The sequence below is a fragment of the Rhipicephalus microplus genome, chromosome 1, assembly GCF_043290135.1.
Source record: "Rhipicephalus microplus isolate Deutch F79 chromosome 1, USDA_Rmic, whole genome shotgun sequence".
NCBI lineage: Eukaryota > Metazoa > Arthropoda > Arachnida > Ixodida > Ixodidae > Rhipicephalus > Rhipicephalus microplus.
Window position 1 is genome coordinate 105,796,801 of NC_134700.1, and position 16,322 is coordinate 105,813,122.

The 16,322-nt window shown below is 42.2% G+C and overlaps 1 protein-coding gene across 1 annotated transcript in view; it reads left to right on the top strand.

The window, feature by feature from the left end:
• LOC119177917 (glucose dehydrogenase [FAD, quinone]) overlaps positions 1-16,322 on the top strand; it is a 135,201-nt gene that overhangs the window by 84,604 nt on the left and 34,275 nt on the right. The window contains exon 7 of the mRNA XM_075886857.1: positions 13,822-13,966. Within this exon, the coding sequence (XP_075742972.1) occupies positions 13,822-13,966 (145 nt within the window). The remainder of the gene's footprint in view (positions 1-13,821; positions 13,967-16,322) is intronic.

A 16,322-nucleotide genomic window follows, 5' to 3' on the forward strand; every position in this document is an offset into this window, starting at 1 on the left:
CACATGAGGAAGAAGAGTCCCGTAGACTCACGACACTCGAGCAGCGTTGGCGTTTTCTAGGAGATGCCTGGGACCAGCGCGACCTCGGGCCTTGTTTCCGAGCTCTTGATCACTGCCCGGGCGTAGCGGTTCCACGTGCGGGTTCTGGCCAGCACAGCACCGTCTGTGCCGTGCTGAAATGCTGCTCACCACAGCTGCGGTGCGGCAGCTCAGTCACCGGCGTTCCTCGCCTTGGCCAGGGCACAGCCGGTTAGCCTCGGGTGCACAGCTCGTGAGCTCAGGTTCAACGTCCGAGTCTGGCACGTGGAACTGCTCGAACCGTCCTAAACATCACAGTTAGCTTCCACTCCCACCAAGTATTGGCCGATAGACTATTTGTTACGCAGTGGGGCGAGCAGTGTCCCTGTGGCGCTGGTACCTACAGTTGGGGGCAGAATTCCGGTGAAGAACCCAAAGGTGATTCAAATAGAGCTTCGAAAAGCAACTTCGCATTTTTAGGAGATCACTGAGGTCCGCCAGTTTGGTCGCGAAGGCATCCTGTGCTGTTCTGCAGATCAGGAATGCATTCGTGAGCTTCTGCAATGTTCCGAAATCACAGCACATCCGGTAAGCCAATTTATTCCGGCCCACCTCGCATGCTCGAAAAGATTAGTCCGCGGTGTAGACAAAAGCCTGATACCTGCAGAAGTTCTCGATTTGTTTTTCGTGGCGGGTGTAATTTCAGTGTACTGGTGCACCCGTGGAATTGACAACATAAATTTCCCAACAGAATCGGTGATAGTCACCTTCTTAGAAACAGTCCAACCTTCCGAAAGTAAGGCATGGCCACTGATATATAAGGTAGAGCCACTTTCCTCCAAACCCCTGCAGTGCTTGAAATGTTAGCGATATGGATATAACGTCAGAGGGTGCCGATCATTTCTTAGATGCTGTTGGCGTATTGAAAATCATGACAGCTGCAAGTGCAGCTCTGAGAAAGAGAGATGCTGCCTATGTAATGGGGCGCACCCTGCAGACTCGGCCGACTGTGCAGGAAAAGAAAGGAAGCTTGCCATATTGGATAATGTGGAACGCAAGCGGTGCTCTTGGAGAGAAGCCGTTGCAGAAATGCAGGAGCGATCAAAAAGATATGCAGGTGTTGCAACGCGTAATACCGCCGTATTGGATGCATCTCTCGTAACATCTATCGCAGAGGCCATAGAGAAAGCTACGGAGAAGGCAATGAAACGCCTCGCAAACTACCTTTTTGAAAGCTTGGCGCAATTGCTTTTGAATCAACTATCTCAAATTCTACGTGTAGCATACAAGAACGTTTGAATCCCCAGGCATCAGTGGTGTCGTAGCGTACGGAAATAGAAAATGCTACAACACGTCAGCAATCGGTTTTTCCTGAGGCAGGGACTTTCGAAAAAACCAAAGAGGGTGATCTAACGGATGATTCGGAAGCATGTGCAGATATAGATACGAGCTTTCATAAGGCTCTGAAGCGAACCCGATCTCCCCAATAGAAAATTCCCCACATAATTCGAAATCTAAAAAGTATTTGTTCAAAAAATTCTTTGAGAACATGTGTAAGAAAGACTTTTTGCGAAAAGACATTTTGGACCAAGCAGTTTCTGTGACGGTTCTGTCATAAAAATAGGTTCACTAACCATTATACAGTGGAATTGCAGATCTATATTTTCCGCAACCACAGACCTATCATACCTTTCTTCACAACTTTCCCCGGATATTTAATCACTACAAGAAACCTGGCTTTCAACTGGCCAGAAGTTTTACATAAAAAGTATCGGCTATTTCTGTTGGAGTAACATACAGAGGTGCTGGGCTTGCTGTCTTGATAGCAACGAAGTTCAGTCACAAAGCTATGATCTCTTATCGTTGTGTGACACCAAATTGTGAAATTTTGATAGTAGACATAATATTACCCGACGGTTCTTCCTTCTCGTTAGTAAATGCATGTTTCCCAGCCCAGTTGCAAGACACACGAAGTCTAGACGATATGTTCTCTGCCTGCAGAAAGGATATATTAATCACTGGAGACTTCAATTCACATTATGTGGCTTGGGGTTTTAGAACAGGTTTAAGCAGAAAACGCTCATGAGAATTGGCTATTGACAAGAATCTATCTTGTTTAAATTTGCTGTCTGCTACTTTTGTCCGAGGTCTCTCTAAATCTGCAATTGACTTGACATTTTTAAGCTCATCTTAAATATGTGTTTGTGGAACACTTTAGATTGTGCTGCTAACAGTGACCACTTGCCGATTGGTTTTGTACTGAACTTTCCGAGAATACTTGTTGCCGGAAAGGCCGGCTCATTCCTCAACTATAGAAAATTAGAAAAAGACTTGAGGGCTACTTTTGATCACCGCATGGACATGCAAGGTGACATTAGGGCTATGAGTCTGTGTGCAGTGTTAAAAAGATCAGTAAAAGACGCAACTTTTAAATTAAACTCGGCCACAAAAGGTTCTTTTAATCCATGTGAACTGAAGAGTACATGAGGAGCTATAGAAAACCGAAAGCTGCATTGAAACAACTGCTCGTCAACCAGTGTCGAAAAAATTGGTGTGATTATAAGTTCGCAGCAGTGGACTTCAAACGCACAGTAAGTACAGCAAAAGATGGTCATAATATGAAACGACATGATTGTCTTTCTAGGGCTAAAAACAAAAAAGTGCTCTTCAGATTTTTAAGATCTCAAAAGATGTTACCACCCGCTGAAGATATCGACTCTTCCGTTCTTTCTCCCCGTGAACTCTCTGATTTAGCAAAAAATATTGCGAAAGGGTTCCAAGATAGATTTATGTCCACTATACCACTGCACATTGGGAACCCAATGGTGGGCGAGGATTTCGAGAAGGTTACTTAAGATGAGCTGGCAGAGATAATAAGGCACTTATCGCCTTCAGCACCTGGACCAGACGGGGTAACAAATGCAACGATAAAAGTAATATTCGAGATTTTTCCAATTGAAGTACTTAATCTAGTGAATTTTTCTTTGACAAAAGCTTGGTTACCTGTGAAATGGAAGCTGTCTAAAATATTTCCACTTCTTAGAAAGCAGCAAACAGGATTCGCTATAGACAATGTAAGGCCGATAATACTCACACCAATAATGTTAAGCTGATTGAAAGAGTTTTCAATGCCCGGGTAATGAAATATATTGATTATAACGCAATAATAAGCCCCAGTCAAATTGGTTTTAGATCCGGTTGCTCAATATGGTGTGTGCATGCGGATTCAAAGAGCCAGTACAACTGGCTTGGCGTCGGCGCCTATACTGTGCATTAGTTACTCTAGATTTGGCTAAAGCGTATGGTAGGGTTGAGCATTCATTTGTACTAAAACAGATGGAATATCACCACTTTCCCAACTACATAACTGCGTGGGTGTCGGAGTTTTTAAGAGGGAGAGAATATTACTGCTTTAAAGATAGGTACTCATCGAATAGATATAAGCACACACGTGGCGTACCACAAGGGGGTTGTCCTGTCGCCAGTTTTATTTACCTACTTCTTAAGCTCCATTCCATCAACTAAGAATATTCAGTTATGTGTGTACGCGGACGATGTTGCTTTTTTTGCAAGTAATATCGACCTTCAATCCCCATACCAAATTCTACAAAATTATCTCAATAGAATATGATAGAAGATGGCTTGAATATATTTATATAACCACACACGTAAAGAAAAGTGCACGTAAAGAAAAGTGTATATGGAAGCTCGTCTACCTTCTCTGCTAAATAGGTTTCAAATTTTTGCTGTGCAAGCATTCCTAAAGATATACAGTTCTAACCAAAGACTCTCATTTAACGCTTTCATTCAAGAACTGGCTTTATTTTTCGAAACACATTCGTCGCGACTACACACCCCACAAATAATATTTGCACAAGCGCTAGTACAACAACTGAATGTAAAAATTAAACATATTGGTCCTATACACAACCTAAAGTCACTGCTTAGCATACAATTTGATGATATATTTCCTCATAACGCGAAACAATCGGCACATAGGTACTTAAATGACCAGTTAGCAGATTATCTAGCTCACCTAGAGATAAGCAATATCATTGCGACTGATGCACCTGCGTCAAAAGAGAAGGCTGGGGTTGGCATCTTCTCTCCTTTTTTGGACTGCAGGTCCTTTTCTATTCGACTCCCAGATTATACCCCTGTATTCATTGCAGAATCATTGGCCATTGTCCTTGCCCTACGCAAATTGCCCTCAAGCGAATTATTAGCACTTATCATTACAGATTTGTTATCAGAATGTACTGCACTTTCTGCGGCAGTAATTGAAGATATGATGAATACGTTTGGGCATTTAGTACCGAAAACGTAAAAAAAACTGCATTTGCTATGGGTACCGGGCCACCGCAGATTATATTTGAACGAAATGGTGGACTTTTTAGCAGCAGTTTCCCTGAGTGGGCCCACCATTTCAGGTTTGCCAGATACCGCTTACGTGACAGCGCTAAGGTTCCTAAATGGTTCTCTGCAATGGGGAAAGAGTAATTTGAATAATTTCAAAGATGTAGAGCATTTGAGGTATTGCGGGAATAAACAGTGGTGTGTATCTCGCCAGTTTGAGGTCACTTATACCAAATTGCTCTGTGCAGTTCCAAAGCTAAATTATTACCTTAACAAAACTCGACTCAAGGCGTCACCGCTATGCATTTGGTGCAACGTAATTGAAACAATTGAACATTTATTTTTATTCTGTCATCGTTATTCTTATCAGAGAAAAAGATCTTTAGTAGCTCATTACAAAGCTAGAAATACAAGTAATTCTACTAGTAATTTTATCACTTGGCGGAACTTCATTTGCTTACTGCCCCAGGGATATATGCTCCACTGTGTTTGATTACATCAACGCAACTAAAAGACTGCCATGCTAGTGAACCCTAAACTTTTCAGATATTTAGTTTATAATTCGTATCTATGACTGTTAAAAACAAGAGATGGTTTGACCGCTTGGTCAGCAAACATTTTTTTTATTGGTAGTAATATTTCTAAAATATTATTTTTGGTTGGCTTTAGTTTCATTTTAGTTTCGTTTAGGTATCCTGGCGATCAGTTCTTGGCCCACCCCTCTCTGTAGGTGAGCGCCATCCATCTGAGGTCATCAGCATCATAACCAGCAGCATTGGACGACCCAATAAATACGCTATTCGCATTGTTAGATGACTGGTAGTTCTTTCGTTTTTAAAACGCTTTATAAGTCGTTTTAACGCGATTGCTTTCCCAACACCACGACTGCCTAGGGCAAGAAGAAGAAGAAGCCGTGTGGACTGACTGTGTTCGAAAATCGTCTCTACTGGAAACAGTGTATCGGCCACAAGCTGAGAATTATCGACGCTGTTTTCTGATGAAGACGTAAGCTACAAGGCCGTCCTTCCGCGTCTGCCCACCGGTAATGACATTATGATCTCCATTTTCTCCCTGTAGACTTGGGTGGTAGACCTTACCAAGCCCCAGATTTTCGTGACGCTCTGCTTGAAGTAGTGACTACTGCAGACGCAGTAGGTGTAGGGCAAAATCAAATCAGCCACGTATGGATGCAAGAAGAATCACGAAGCAGAAACCTGTTACTCGTGGTGAGCTTTGTGCCAAAGGGCGTAAATTCATGGTGATAGATCCGGAAGCGAAGAATAATTAAAAACTAGACTTACTTAGAAACTAGACATGTGGAGGAGGCTTTTCAAGCGTATGATCTTGCGAAGTTCATAGAGAGCGACATAAAGATGTGCTGGTATGGAGCAATGCATGATAACAAACTGGTATGTGGCCTTAGAGCTCAAGAATGGCGTCAGTGTCAGCTCAATACCACACATTATGACGACCTTCAGTCACCAGTGTCTAGTGCTTATTCCTGGCAGGCCTCCACTCTGTCTTCGTTGTAAGCGAGTTGGACACATTCGTCGGCAGTGCAAAACACTGAGAAGCTTGCAGTGCCATCGCTTCAAGACAGGTGGTGTTCGCAACGTACCAAACGCTCGGCCTCCCTGAGACGACAACAGACTTCCCTCGTTCTCGCAGCGGCCGCGCGCATATCAAGCGGGCCCTTTCAGCACTGCTCGACTTTGTTGACAGAAGCAGACTGCGTGAGTGAATTTAGAGAATTCGCGCCCCGTGATTTTGGTAGACAATCTTTGCATCTCCTCATCTTTTTCGGTCTCTTCGCTCGCTCTCTCCTGCCTCCTTCCTCTCTTCGCTCAAGTCTATTACTACCCTATTCCTTTTCCACTGAGAACCCCTGCATAGGTGTCGCACTTTGCTGCATACAGTTGGGGGGCTCACCTTTCTTATTTTTTCCAATTCTAAGAACAACACCCCCCCCCCCCCTGTCAGATGCTTGCGTGTCAACCTACGCAAGCAAGCTGCGTTCAGGGCACTCAAGCGCAGAAGAGCCTCATCTCGACCATCTAATGAACATCACAGAGGTCGTGGAGGCGTCCGGAAAAGCAGTGGGTGGCATCAACGAAAATGAACACACACAATAGGGCTGTCACAATGGTGCTGTCAAAAGCACAAGTGACGACACTCGGGAAGGAGACGCTGTGATTCAACGTAGCTCGGAAAGACCACAGGAAAAACCTCCTGATGAAGAAGCTGCAGTAGAGGCGATAAAGAGCTGCCAGGCAAAGAAAGGTCCTGCACTGGAGAGTGACGAAGCAAGAGTGGTGGCGCCGGATGAAGCAGAACACGCGTCTTCATGTGAACAACGTGTTGTGCCTTTAGGAAGTGACGGAGGAACGCGCCGCCTGTGTCAGCGTACTCAGGAATGAGCCAGAAACAACTGCAAGAGAGGTAAAGCCACATGTTTGCCTGTGGCGAAATGGGATCAACAAAACTTTAAGTACCCAAATGGCTACTTCACTTACCTTCTCTCATTTGTAGTGACACTGAACGTAGGTGGCTTAAGAAATGTAAGGCGTCAGTGGCAGTTTGAACAAGTGCTTTGACAACATGACGTTAATGTTCTTGCAGTGCGAGAAACAAAAATTTCGTCAAATCTGATTTCAGTTCTGCACTGGAATTTTTTCCAGATCACGATCTTTACAGTAGCAACACACATGGTGCATCCATTGAGTGCTTCTAATTAGTTCAAAAGCAGCTGGGTCACTCTTTGCTGTCGCTGCATGTTAATGAGGCAGGCCTTCTTACTACCTTTGACAACTTTCTTAATTCTAAAAATTGGAGATTTGTTTATGTCTTTGCTTTCTCAAAAGTGAATGAAAGGAATACTTGCTTCTGTCCGTAGCTTCGTTGCTAAACACTGACGGACATTTGATTGTAGTTGGCGATTTCAATTGTGTTTTTGACTCTAGAAATCACTCATATTTAGGAGGTTGTTACGATGCCAGTGCCGCTCTATTGAAACAGTTGATAAATGACCATAATCTCATAGATGTGGTGGAGCACGCGCCTGCCTCATTGAGGTTTAAGCACTTTCAGGGCGTCTATTATGCTCGCCTCGCACGTGTTGATGTCTCTATTGACCTATGGTCGCGCGTTCACAGCTATGATGTACAGCCTATGTTTTTTCGCGTATCAGTGCCAGTTACTTGGGGCTCCAGAAAACTTTTCAAGACTCTACTAAAATGAAAATTATGAAAAATAAACGTACAAATCTTGCAAGAGGAATGTTTTGCTAAAATAGTTAAGGAATCGCTCCATGACGTAACCCAATTTCCATAGCTGCCAATTTCTGCTCAATGGGAAATGTTAAAAGAAACACTTAAGAAAGGAGCGTTTAGCTTGCCATGGAAGCTAGCAGAAAGGAAGAATGATAAAAAAAAGTTATCTTTACGATTTACTCAATAGACCTGAGGCTTTTCAAACGCAAGAGCTGGGGCTACGGGGATGAAATAAATATACTTCAAGCCCAAATACAGAAATATGAGACAGAAGCATCCAGAGGACCAATGATTCCTTCTCATTTTATTCGTTTTACTGAAGATGAGCCAACAAAAATGCACTTAGGGATGAAAAGCGATACGCACTCTCCAAGCAGATACTGCACATTGGGTCAAAGACTTCATTTGCACAGACACAGAGCAAATAACAGCCGCATTTGAAGATAATTACAAAAGCCTGTTCACCACAGTCTAGGGTATGAATGACTACAAATAAAAAGCCAAACTATTCATTGCATCGATGCCATGTTTACAGGAAGATGATCGGCTTACTATTGATTGACCCATAAATTAGTAAGAAGTTATGATTGCAGTCAGAAGTTTGCAGAGAAACAAAACTCCAGGCCCAGATTGCCTTAGCGCAGAATTTTAAATAAAATATCAACAACTTGTATATTTGTTTTCTCGAGACACTTTTTAAAGAAGCCCATGAGATTGGGGAACTTCCTTCTTCCTTTTATCAAAGCCACACTATTTTTATTCGAAAAGATGCTGACAGGGATGTTTTAAAAAGAGTAACTGAATCTAGGCCTATTTCTTTATGCAACATTGATTATAAGACATTTGCGAAAATCCTTATGAACAGGTTACAAACGGTGATTACTAATTGTGTAGGCGCCTATCAGACATGTGGAATAAGAGGTCGCTTTATACAGTCAAATATCCATGTAGCACGATCAGCCCTTGAATGCATTGACAATAGTGTGAGTCGGGTAGCTCTTCTTCAAATAGACCTTACTAAGGCTTTTCATAAGGTGCGACTTCACTTCTTGTTTCGTCTGCTCAGACATCTGCAGTTTGGAGATGAACTGTACAATGGCATATTAGTATAATATAAAAAAGTACACAACAAGATTACTTATGATTCGCACCCTTTCAGGTATATTAGAGGTAAATTCATCAGTGCGTCAGAGGTGTCCGCTTCCGCTTTCACTTTTTGTAGTATACTTGGAACAACACTGTGTAAGTAGACTGTTTAATTCGGGTAGTATAGAATATAGATATGAAGCCAAAGAAAATAAAGCATTAGCTTACGCAGATGTTAATGCCTTCTTCTGCGTGGATAAACCGAGTGTTGAGGAAGCAGTAAACACTACTATGCGTTTTTGTGAAGTTTCTGTAGCTAATGTCAATTGTAATAAAAATCGAGGATTTTGATTAGGCACGTGAATGCTAACCCCCTGGGTGTTTGCAAATGTTCGTTGTAATGGTGCTCCAGTTCGTTATCTTGGTGTTCCTCTTGATAACCGCCGTAATAGTGGCCTCATTGGGTGTCCAACATAACCACCATCCGACGTAAGGTGTTAACTTGGCAGGGGGGGGGGGGTACTTTTCCTTTTTAAGAGCTAAAACATGCAACGTCTGTCTTGCATCACAGCTTATCTACATTCTACAAGTATTGCATTGCTCCCGCGTACATATCCAGGCGTTTCACTGGATATTTGCCTGCATCATTCGGAATTTTTCCATCGGAATCCATGCGAAGAGACAACCTTTTTCTTCCGCTTAAAAAGGGGGGGGGGGGTTTAGTCTTGCGCGTTTGTTTGTAAAACAACTGGTGATACGATTTTCTTACCTTAAGGATGTGCGTCACCCGTTCTCTTTTGCTGTTATCCGGAATAGAATTTCTTACCCCCTCCTTTTCTTTTTCTCACGACAAGAGTGGCTGAACACCTGCAATAGTGGCGTTTCTTTAAAACGATTGTCGAGACTAAGCATTTCTTTGAAAGCCGGCTTCACTTTGGAATATCTATACAGTGTAGACAGAACAACACTCACTGCTGCACCTGTCCGCACCCTTTTCCTTAAACCTGTTTACCGACAACCATACTCATCTCGAGCTGGTCATGCTGTATTTTACCATGTGGATAAAATCTGTTTATCGAGAGCAGCCAAAACAATTTTCGTTAAGCTACACACCTTCACAATACCCGTAAAGATGTGGGTTAATGAAAAAAGTGTATACGTGCCCTGGTCACTGAATTCCAGACTGTGAAACGAGCCTGAAACAATAGAGCATTGCTTTATTCATAGCTGTGGTGCGTGTCGTTTCTAGAGAATTGTTAAGAGATCCATAAAAAAATTTTCTTTTACAGCTCATGGTGTTAGGTTCCTACGGATAAAAAAATTCTAACAATAATACTTCATACCATTTATTTGTGTTATTGGGCCTTTATTTATTCTCGAGGAGCCGCACGACTGACAGGCATGCTAAGCCACCTCGCTCAGGTCTGTTTTCCGAAAAGAGGCAGCCAACGTGCGTAGTGTTGTAGAGACGTCCGACCCTGTTCCAGATTGACTTGAACTTCTGGACATGTTTGTTTACCAGACTTTTTGAAGGTTCATTGTACTGTATGAAACTGTCTTGTGCATGTGTGCACGTGAGAATATATTTGAAACGATTGATTGTATAGCTATACATCACGTCACTTGATTGCATTATTTCCAAGCAATAACGAAAGAAAAGCACCGTCGTGGCTCAGTGGTAGAATACTGGGCTGGCCCCAGCAGACCCAGGTTCGAGCCCCACTGTGTCATTAGTGCTGGGTTGTTTAATAATTTTGTGCGATGCTGTTACAGACACAAGCGGTGGCGGTGGCGGCGCCAGACAACTGCGCGTGACCCTAGTTTCAATCTCATAACAGCTTTGGGTGTAAAATTACTCGTAGAAGACCTTCTATTAGCCATTGGTTGATTTGAATATGGCGCGCTCGGTCGTTAGAAGGGCCACTGTGGGAGGCCAATACTTGTCCACGTCCACGCGTGAGCATGCAATCACACTGAAAGATCGCGCATTCAAATAAAAGGAAAAAAATGTTCTCAAGGTCACGTGGTGCCCATGACGTCTTCTTGCCCGCGCCGTCCTTTCCTGTTTAGCTTTCAGCTTTTATGTTGGGACGAAAAAAGTGAGAATGTGATTGCAGAGTGTGACAAACTTTTGTAACTCTGGTCGTACTGGACCAATTCCTGAAATTTTTGCTGTGCTGAAATCGTGAGCAACAGAGCTCTTTAAGTGAATCTTTTTCATATTTCCTTGGAACAGTAGTCAAGGGCCCCTTTACACCTCTAAGTCGTTGGAATAATCCCTCGTTCTGACACCCCAAGTCAATTGACACTTGTACCACGAATTATTACTGAAATATTTAGTGTTAAATTGTGAAGGATGTTTACAATATGCGCATGTTTTAAAACTAGAAATTTAGTATCACTCTACTCTAAAGCTGGAAATAGTATTCTTCTGCAATCACAAGCTGACGTATGGCTGTCCGGCTGAGCACGCACCTGCCATGCAAATGACCCAAGTATCATCGCTACTCGGATAGATTTTTCGTTCACGCCTAAGATAATTTCTGGCGCAAAACTATTGAAACCAACACCGACAACAACGCTGACGCTGCAATTGCATCGAAACGAGCTCTTTACTACGGTAGCGTTAAAAGACAAGGGACCTTGAAATGGCCTGCGAAATTTATAATTGTTTGGCCCCTTCAAAATGCATTAGGCTATATTCAACAGTGTAATGTACACTTCAGTTCTTGGCTGCGATGCTGGAAGCTGTATGACATTGCAATGATATTCATAACCATGAAACAATGGATACTCGTCTAAAACATGTCGAATGTAGCTAGAGAATGTGTTCTATAACAGAAATGATCCTCGTTGAAATTCACAGCATACTTCGCAGAGCATTTTTAAATGAATGAAATCTCATTGCGATTTCTTGGTATGTTGGATGCAGACGTAATGCGTGTCTATGATAAATTACCAATTCATCATACACCAATTTATCTAATGTGAGGTTCAAGAACACCATGGGCAAATGTACGAAGCCGTTCGCCTGCGCAGAACAACTTCAGATAGAAAGAAAATGTAGGTTACTATGCTGAAACTTTGTTATTGTAAGTGTTGTTTCGATACTTAGGTGGTTCTAATATAAAATAAGACATCGTATCAATCAGCGCACGTTTTGACTGATCTGCGCATTCAATCACGTATCGCAATATGTTCAGTGGAAAACAAGCTATTCGGCAATGAATTAAGATTTTAAGTACTCGTAAACATACTAAAATTACAATGAATATTGATTTTCATGTTTCATTGAAGTTACCTTGCAAAGCAATTAAAGAATATTTAACTTACTTTGGCTTGTGAAAACCTTTCGCTCTTATTGTAAGCTTACTCTTTACTTTGTAAGGTAAAGTGTACGTTGCAGGTGCACGTGTATTGTAACTATCATTTATATGCTTATATATATATATATTTTTTCTGTCGCCAAGCTATATAGGACCACCGAGACCTTCTGATGGGCTTTCAGCGTTCAGTCCGGTTTTCTCTTTTATAATAAAACAGGAAAAACATCCTTTAAAAAAGAAATATACCATTTATTTTCGTTGTCATATATTTATATGAGTTTGGTATTGAGGCGATATCCTTGCGGAAGAACATGCGCACGCTTGAGCGAAAATATATGGATCATGAGAGTGCGACCTCAAATCACTGTTTGTACCGTTTATTGGCCAACTGTCTGCAGACGAGATAATTCCTTTGACAAATTTCTTTAGAGAGATGCTCTCAACTGCGGACAGTTCAACCCGAGGCGGCGCGGAGAGCGAAAATATATGGGCAGCAATAGTCTGTATACTTTGGCGCACGCAATTTTCTAACTTTACTTCTTCGTTGTGTTTGATATTGTATACGCATTGTGACAACCATTCCCACGCATCATTATTCGGCTTTTTCAGCTTTTCAAAGGATGACCATCACATAACTTGATTCAATGCTGCCTGTTCTTTTTTTTTGCACTTCGTCACTCGTGTTGTCGGTGAAGGCTGCCGTTACACATCGGCACTTTTCATTATAAAAAATAGGCATGCTGATTCGGATATTGGAGATGCAAATAACACAAATATTTAATAAATACGGCAATATTTCGTTATGCGATTGCTAAGTACCGTAAATACTACTGTTCAAGGTGTTTGGATATCGCGATATGTTGAGGCAAGTGTTTCTGCTTCAGCAGCGCGCCACCCTGAACTGTGGCATTCATGGCGTTTAGCCTCTGCTCGCGAGCACGTTCAGTAGCTATGGCCGACGACGCTCTTTTGCCACTTGGATCACTGGTTGTTAGAAAGACTTGATGGCATTTTTTTCTTTATAGGTATATGAATTACAAAAGAGGACCATGAATAGCGTGACTTGCGTGAATCATTTCATGCAGCACATTTCAAGTCAACTGCCGTACAATTAGCTTAGCGCAACGGCCTCAATAGCCTGGAGAACGCAGAAGGTCGCGCATGGGTGAATTCCATAGAAACCAACGCGCGATGACGCTCACTACTGCAGCGCCACGGGTGACAGGCACGGAAGTTGTTTTTTAAGCATTGGCGTGCCTTTCTCTTTAAGCGCTTCTCGCCATCACTGCCTGTCATCATCTTCTAAACTGCACTACGTGATCACTATCATCCTCGTGCGCTCTGCCGGTCGCAACGATGCCGACCCCACTAAACGCAGAAATGGGTGTCCCAAAACTGTGTGCCAAGAAAAAACGATTACTTTTCACTTTATTATAATTCAAGAGGCCTTGCTGTTGAGCTAGTTGGTTTCTTCGTAAGGAAAATACTGGTAGGGCGTTAAGAAGACATGGACGAAACGGAACCATAAACTAACAAATGGCGTCCATGTATGCCAGTTCGTGTCTATGCTTTGTCCCCGTCTCCCTGGGGCCTTACCTGTTTTGTCCCCGTTTTCTCTTCCCCTGCATGCACCGTTCGCGCCAGCCTGCCCTACATTGTGGTAAATTCCTGCTAGCAATTTCAATTCCTGTTTTTCTGAAAGAGTAAATTTTCGCATATTCAACTTTTCACAATGCTTACTCTGGCACGCTATACACATCTTTCAGATCAACGTCGTTGCGGATCTTCCCGTAGGCGAGAATCTCTACGATCACGTCACCGTGAACGGGATCGCAGCATCGTCAGCGGAAAACATCGAAATTAACTATTATTTACCATCTACAGTGCCAAAGTATGCCCTTTCTAAAACAGGTAAGAGCAGATCGACAACCACTGTTCGAATGTTATGTGCGCTTGTCTTTTGTTTAAGAACTATATATTGTTTTTTTTATGTTTTTGCACTGGTATTTTATGTAGAAACTTTATCTTACATATAAAGCACCTCTAAGGAGTCGGGAGGGTTTTTCTGCCAGTTATAAACTTCCAGCCAAACATTCTAATGCCATTGGGCCTATAAGAGCCCTAAAGTAGTTTGAGCCGCTTGAAACAAACAAAATAACTGACGGGATACTACGCGCTGCTTCATCACAAATCTGCAGGATCTAGTTACCCCACGCAATAACATGAATGCTGAGAAGGTGAAAGGGGTAGGGCTTATGCCTCTTACCCAGCCTTTTACGCAGGCCCGAACGCGCTAATATGTAAGTGCGTTCTGGCAGCGCTTGGGGCAGCTGTCGCATATGCGCAAAAACATGGACACCAAATCAAGAGAAAACTTCACCGAATAAAGGTGACGTTGAATGGACTAGTACCTGCACCAGACAAATTATGTTTTCTTCTTTCGATATACTGTTAGCATTGGTTACTTTTAGCAACAATATGCGAGCTTGCAGGTCCCAAAAGCAAGATACGATTGTGCGAGATGCCATAGTGGTGGGATCTTGACATTTCGACCATGTGACTTTCTTTAACATGCACTGACATTGCGCAGTACTTGAGCTTTTACTATTCCGCCTCCACCGAAACGTCATTGCAGCAGCCACGTTCGAATCCGTGACCTAATGAACCTTTATAAGTCAACCTCACAAGTTGATGTTTGTAGTAGCATATTGACACGACGAATCTGGCATATTTTAGAATGAAGCTGACTCTTTGCCTTTGGCTCCATTTCAGTGATGTTCCCCTACGTAGGTAATGCCACACTTCATGAGAGTATTCACGGTTGGGTTTAAGCCTTCTAAAGAGAAAAAAAAAGCTACACGAGCAGGTCAGCTTAATATCGAACTTGAGCAAGAGCCAAGGATAACGGTGATTTGCACCATTCTATCACGTTTTACAGCAGCTACCAGTGATTTACTTCGCATTTTCTTCTGTATTAAAAATGCGGAAAAAATTCTATACATTTAGTCATTACTCTTACACCCAGACACTCGTTCTATCTTCACATCACAGCCTTATGCATTATCGCTTAAAATGTCTTGGGCATGTTCGTTGCAAATACGCAACTGTCCACCTAACATCCGTAAATTACCATTCCTAACACTTGCACCTCCTCGGCTTGAATTTGCATCCTCCATAGGTTTCTCGATCTGAAGTTCTTCAAGATATATTAGATTCAGTTTGTCGAATAATTTTCCGCAATGATAGCAATCAGTCAAGTGGGACTCTCACAAAACTCTATTTTTCCCTTTGGACACTTCTAGTCAGTGTGTCATAGCACTCATATTGCTCAATATGTTAATCATTTGAAGCCACCAACCTTGCCTTCAAACTTGTATCTTGAAAAATTTGTCATTTGTTTGCCTTCTGACCCAAACATCGCGTGTTCAAGACTTTTCCAGCGGTCACCTTTTGTTGGAAGGGGATTGCCAGAAGTGCGCCTCTGCGACTTAAGTGCTTCTGAAAATACACCAGATAGATGAAATTTCCGGAGGCATCCATTACACCGTGTCTCAAACATATCCTGGTTCGGGACGTAAAAGCATACATACTAATAATAATGAATGCACCATCCTCGCACGATGTCGACAATATAATTATCTACGTCTACTATACACACCTGGAAGAGTCATACAGAATGGCGTGAATACTTTTTTTGCACCCGAAGATGAGAGTTTACCATCTTGGCCAAGCCCCTGAATTAATTACGCATTCTAAAGCCTTGCATTGGTTTAGGGCTGCTAAATATTTGTCGTCAATGGACGTCAAAGTGAGCTGCTGGAAAACTACAACTGACGAATAGTGACCTATTATTTATTGAGGCTGCGCAGTTCGTTTTTTTTTGCAGCACCTGCAATATTTTCACACGTGATAAACACAAGCTAGAAACGCATACTTCACATGTGTGGGAACGTGTCGAAAATAATATGAACATAAATATTTGATGCTAAAATGAGCACACTGGGCTACTATGAAGATTGTGTAGTCAGCTTCGAAGTTTGATAGTAAAATCGTCAAGATGTGCACCTATTGCTAAGCACAAAACAGCATTTCCGGCCTAATAAACTTACAGTTTTTGTTTACAAACATAGAGTAAAATGCTCACATATATTGTAAACACTAAATAGTATCAAATATTGAGCCTGTAGAGTATAAAATATTCACAAGATATAAATCAATGAGTACGTAATGCATAGAGAAATACTTAGGTTACTTCTGTTATACAGAC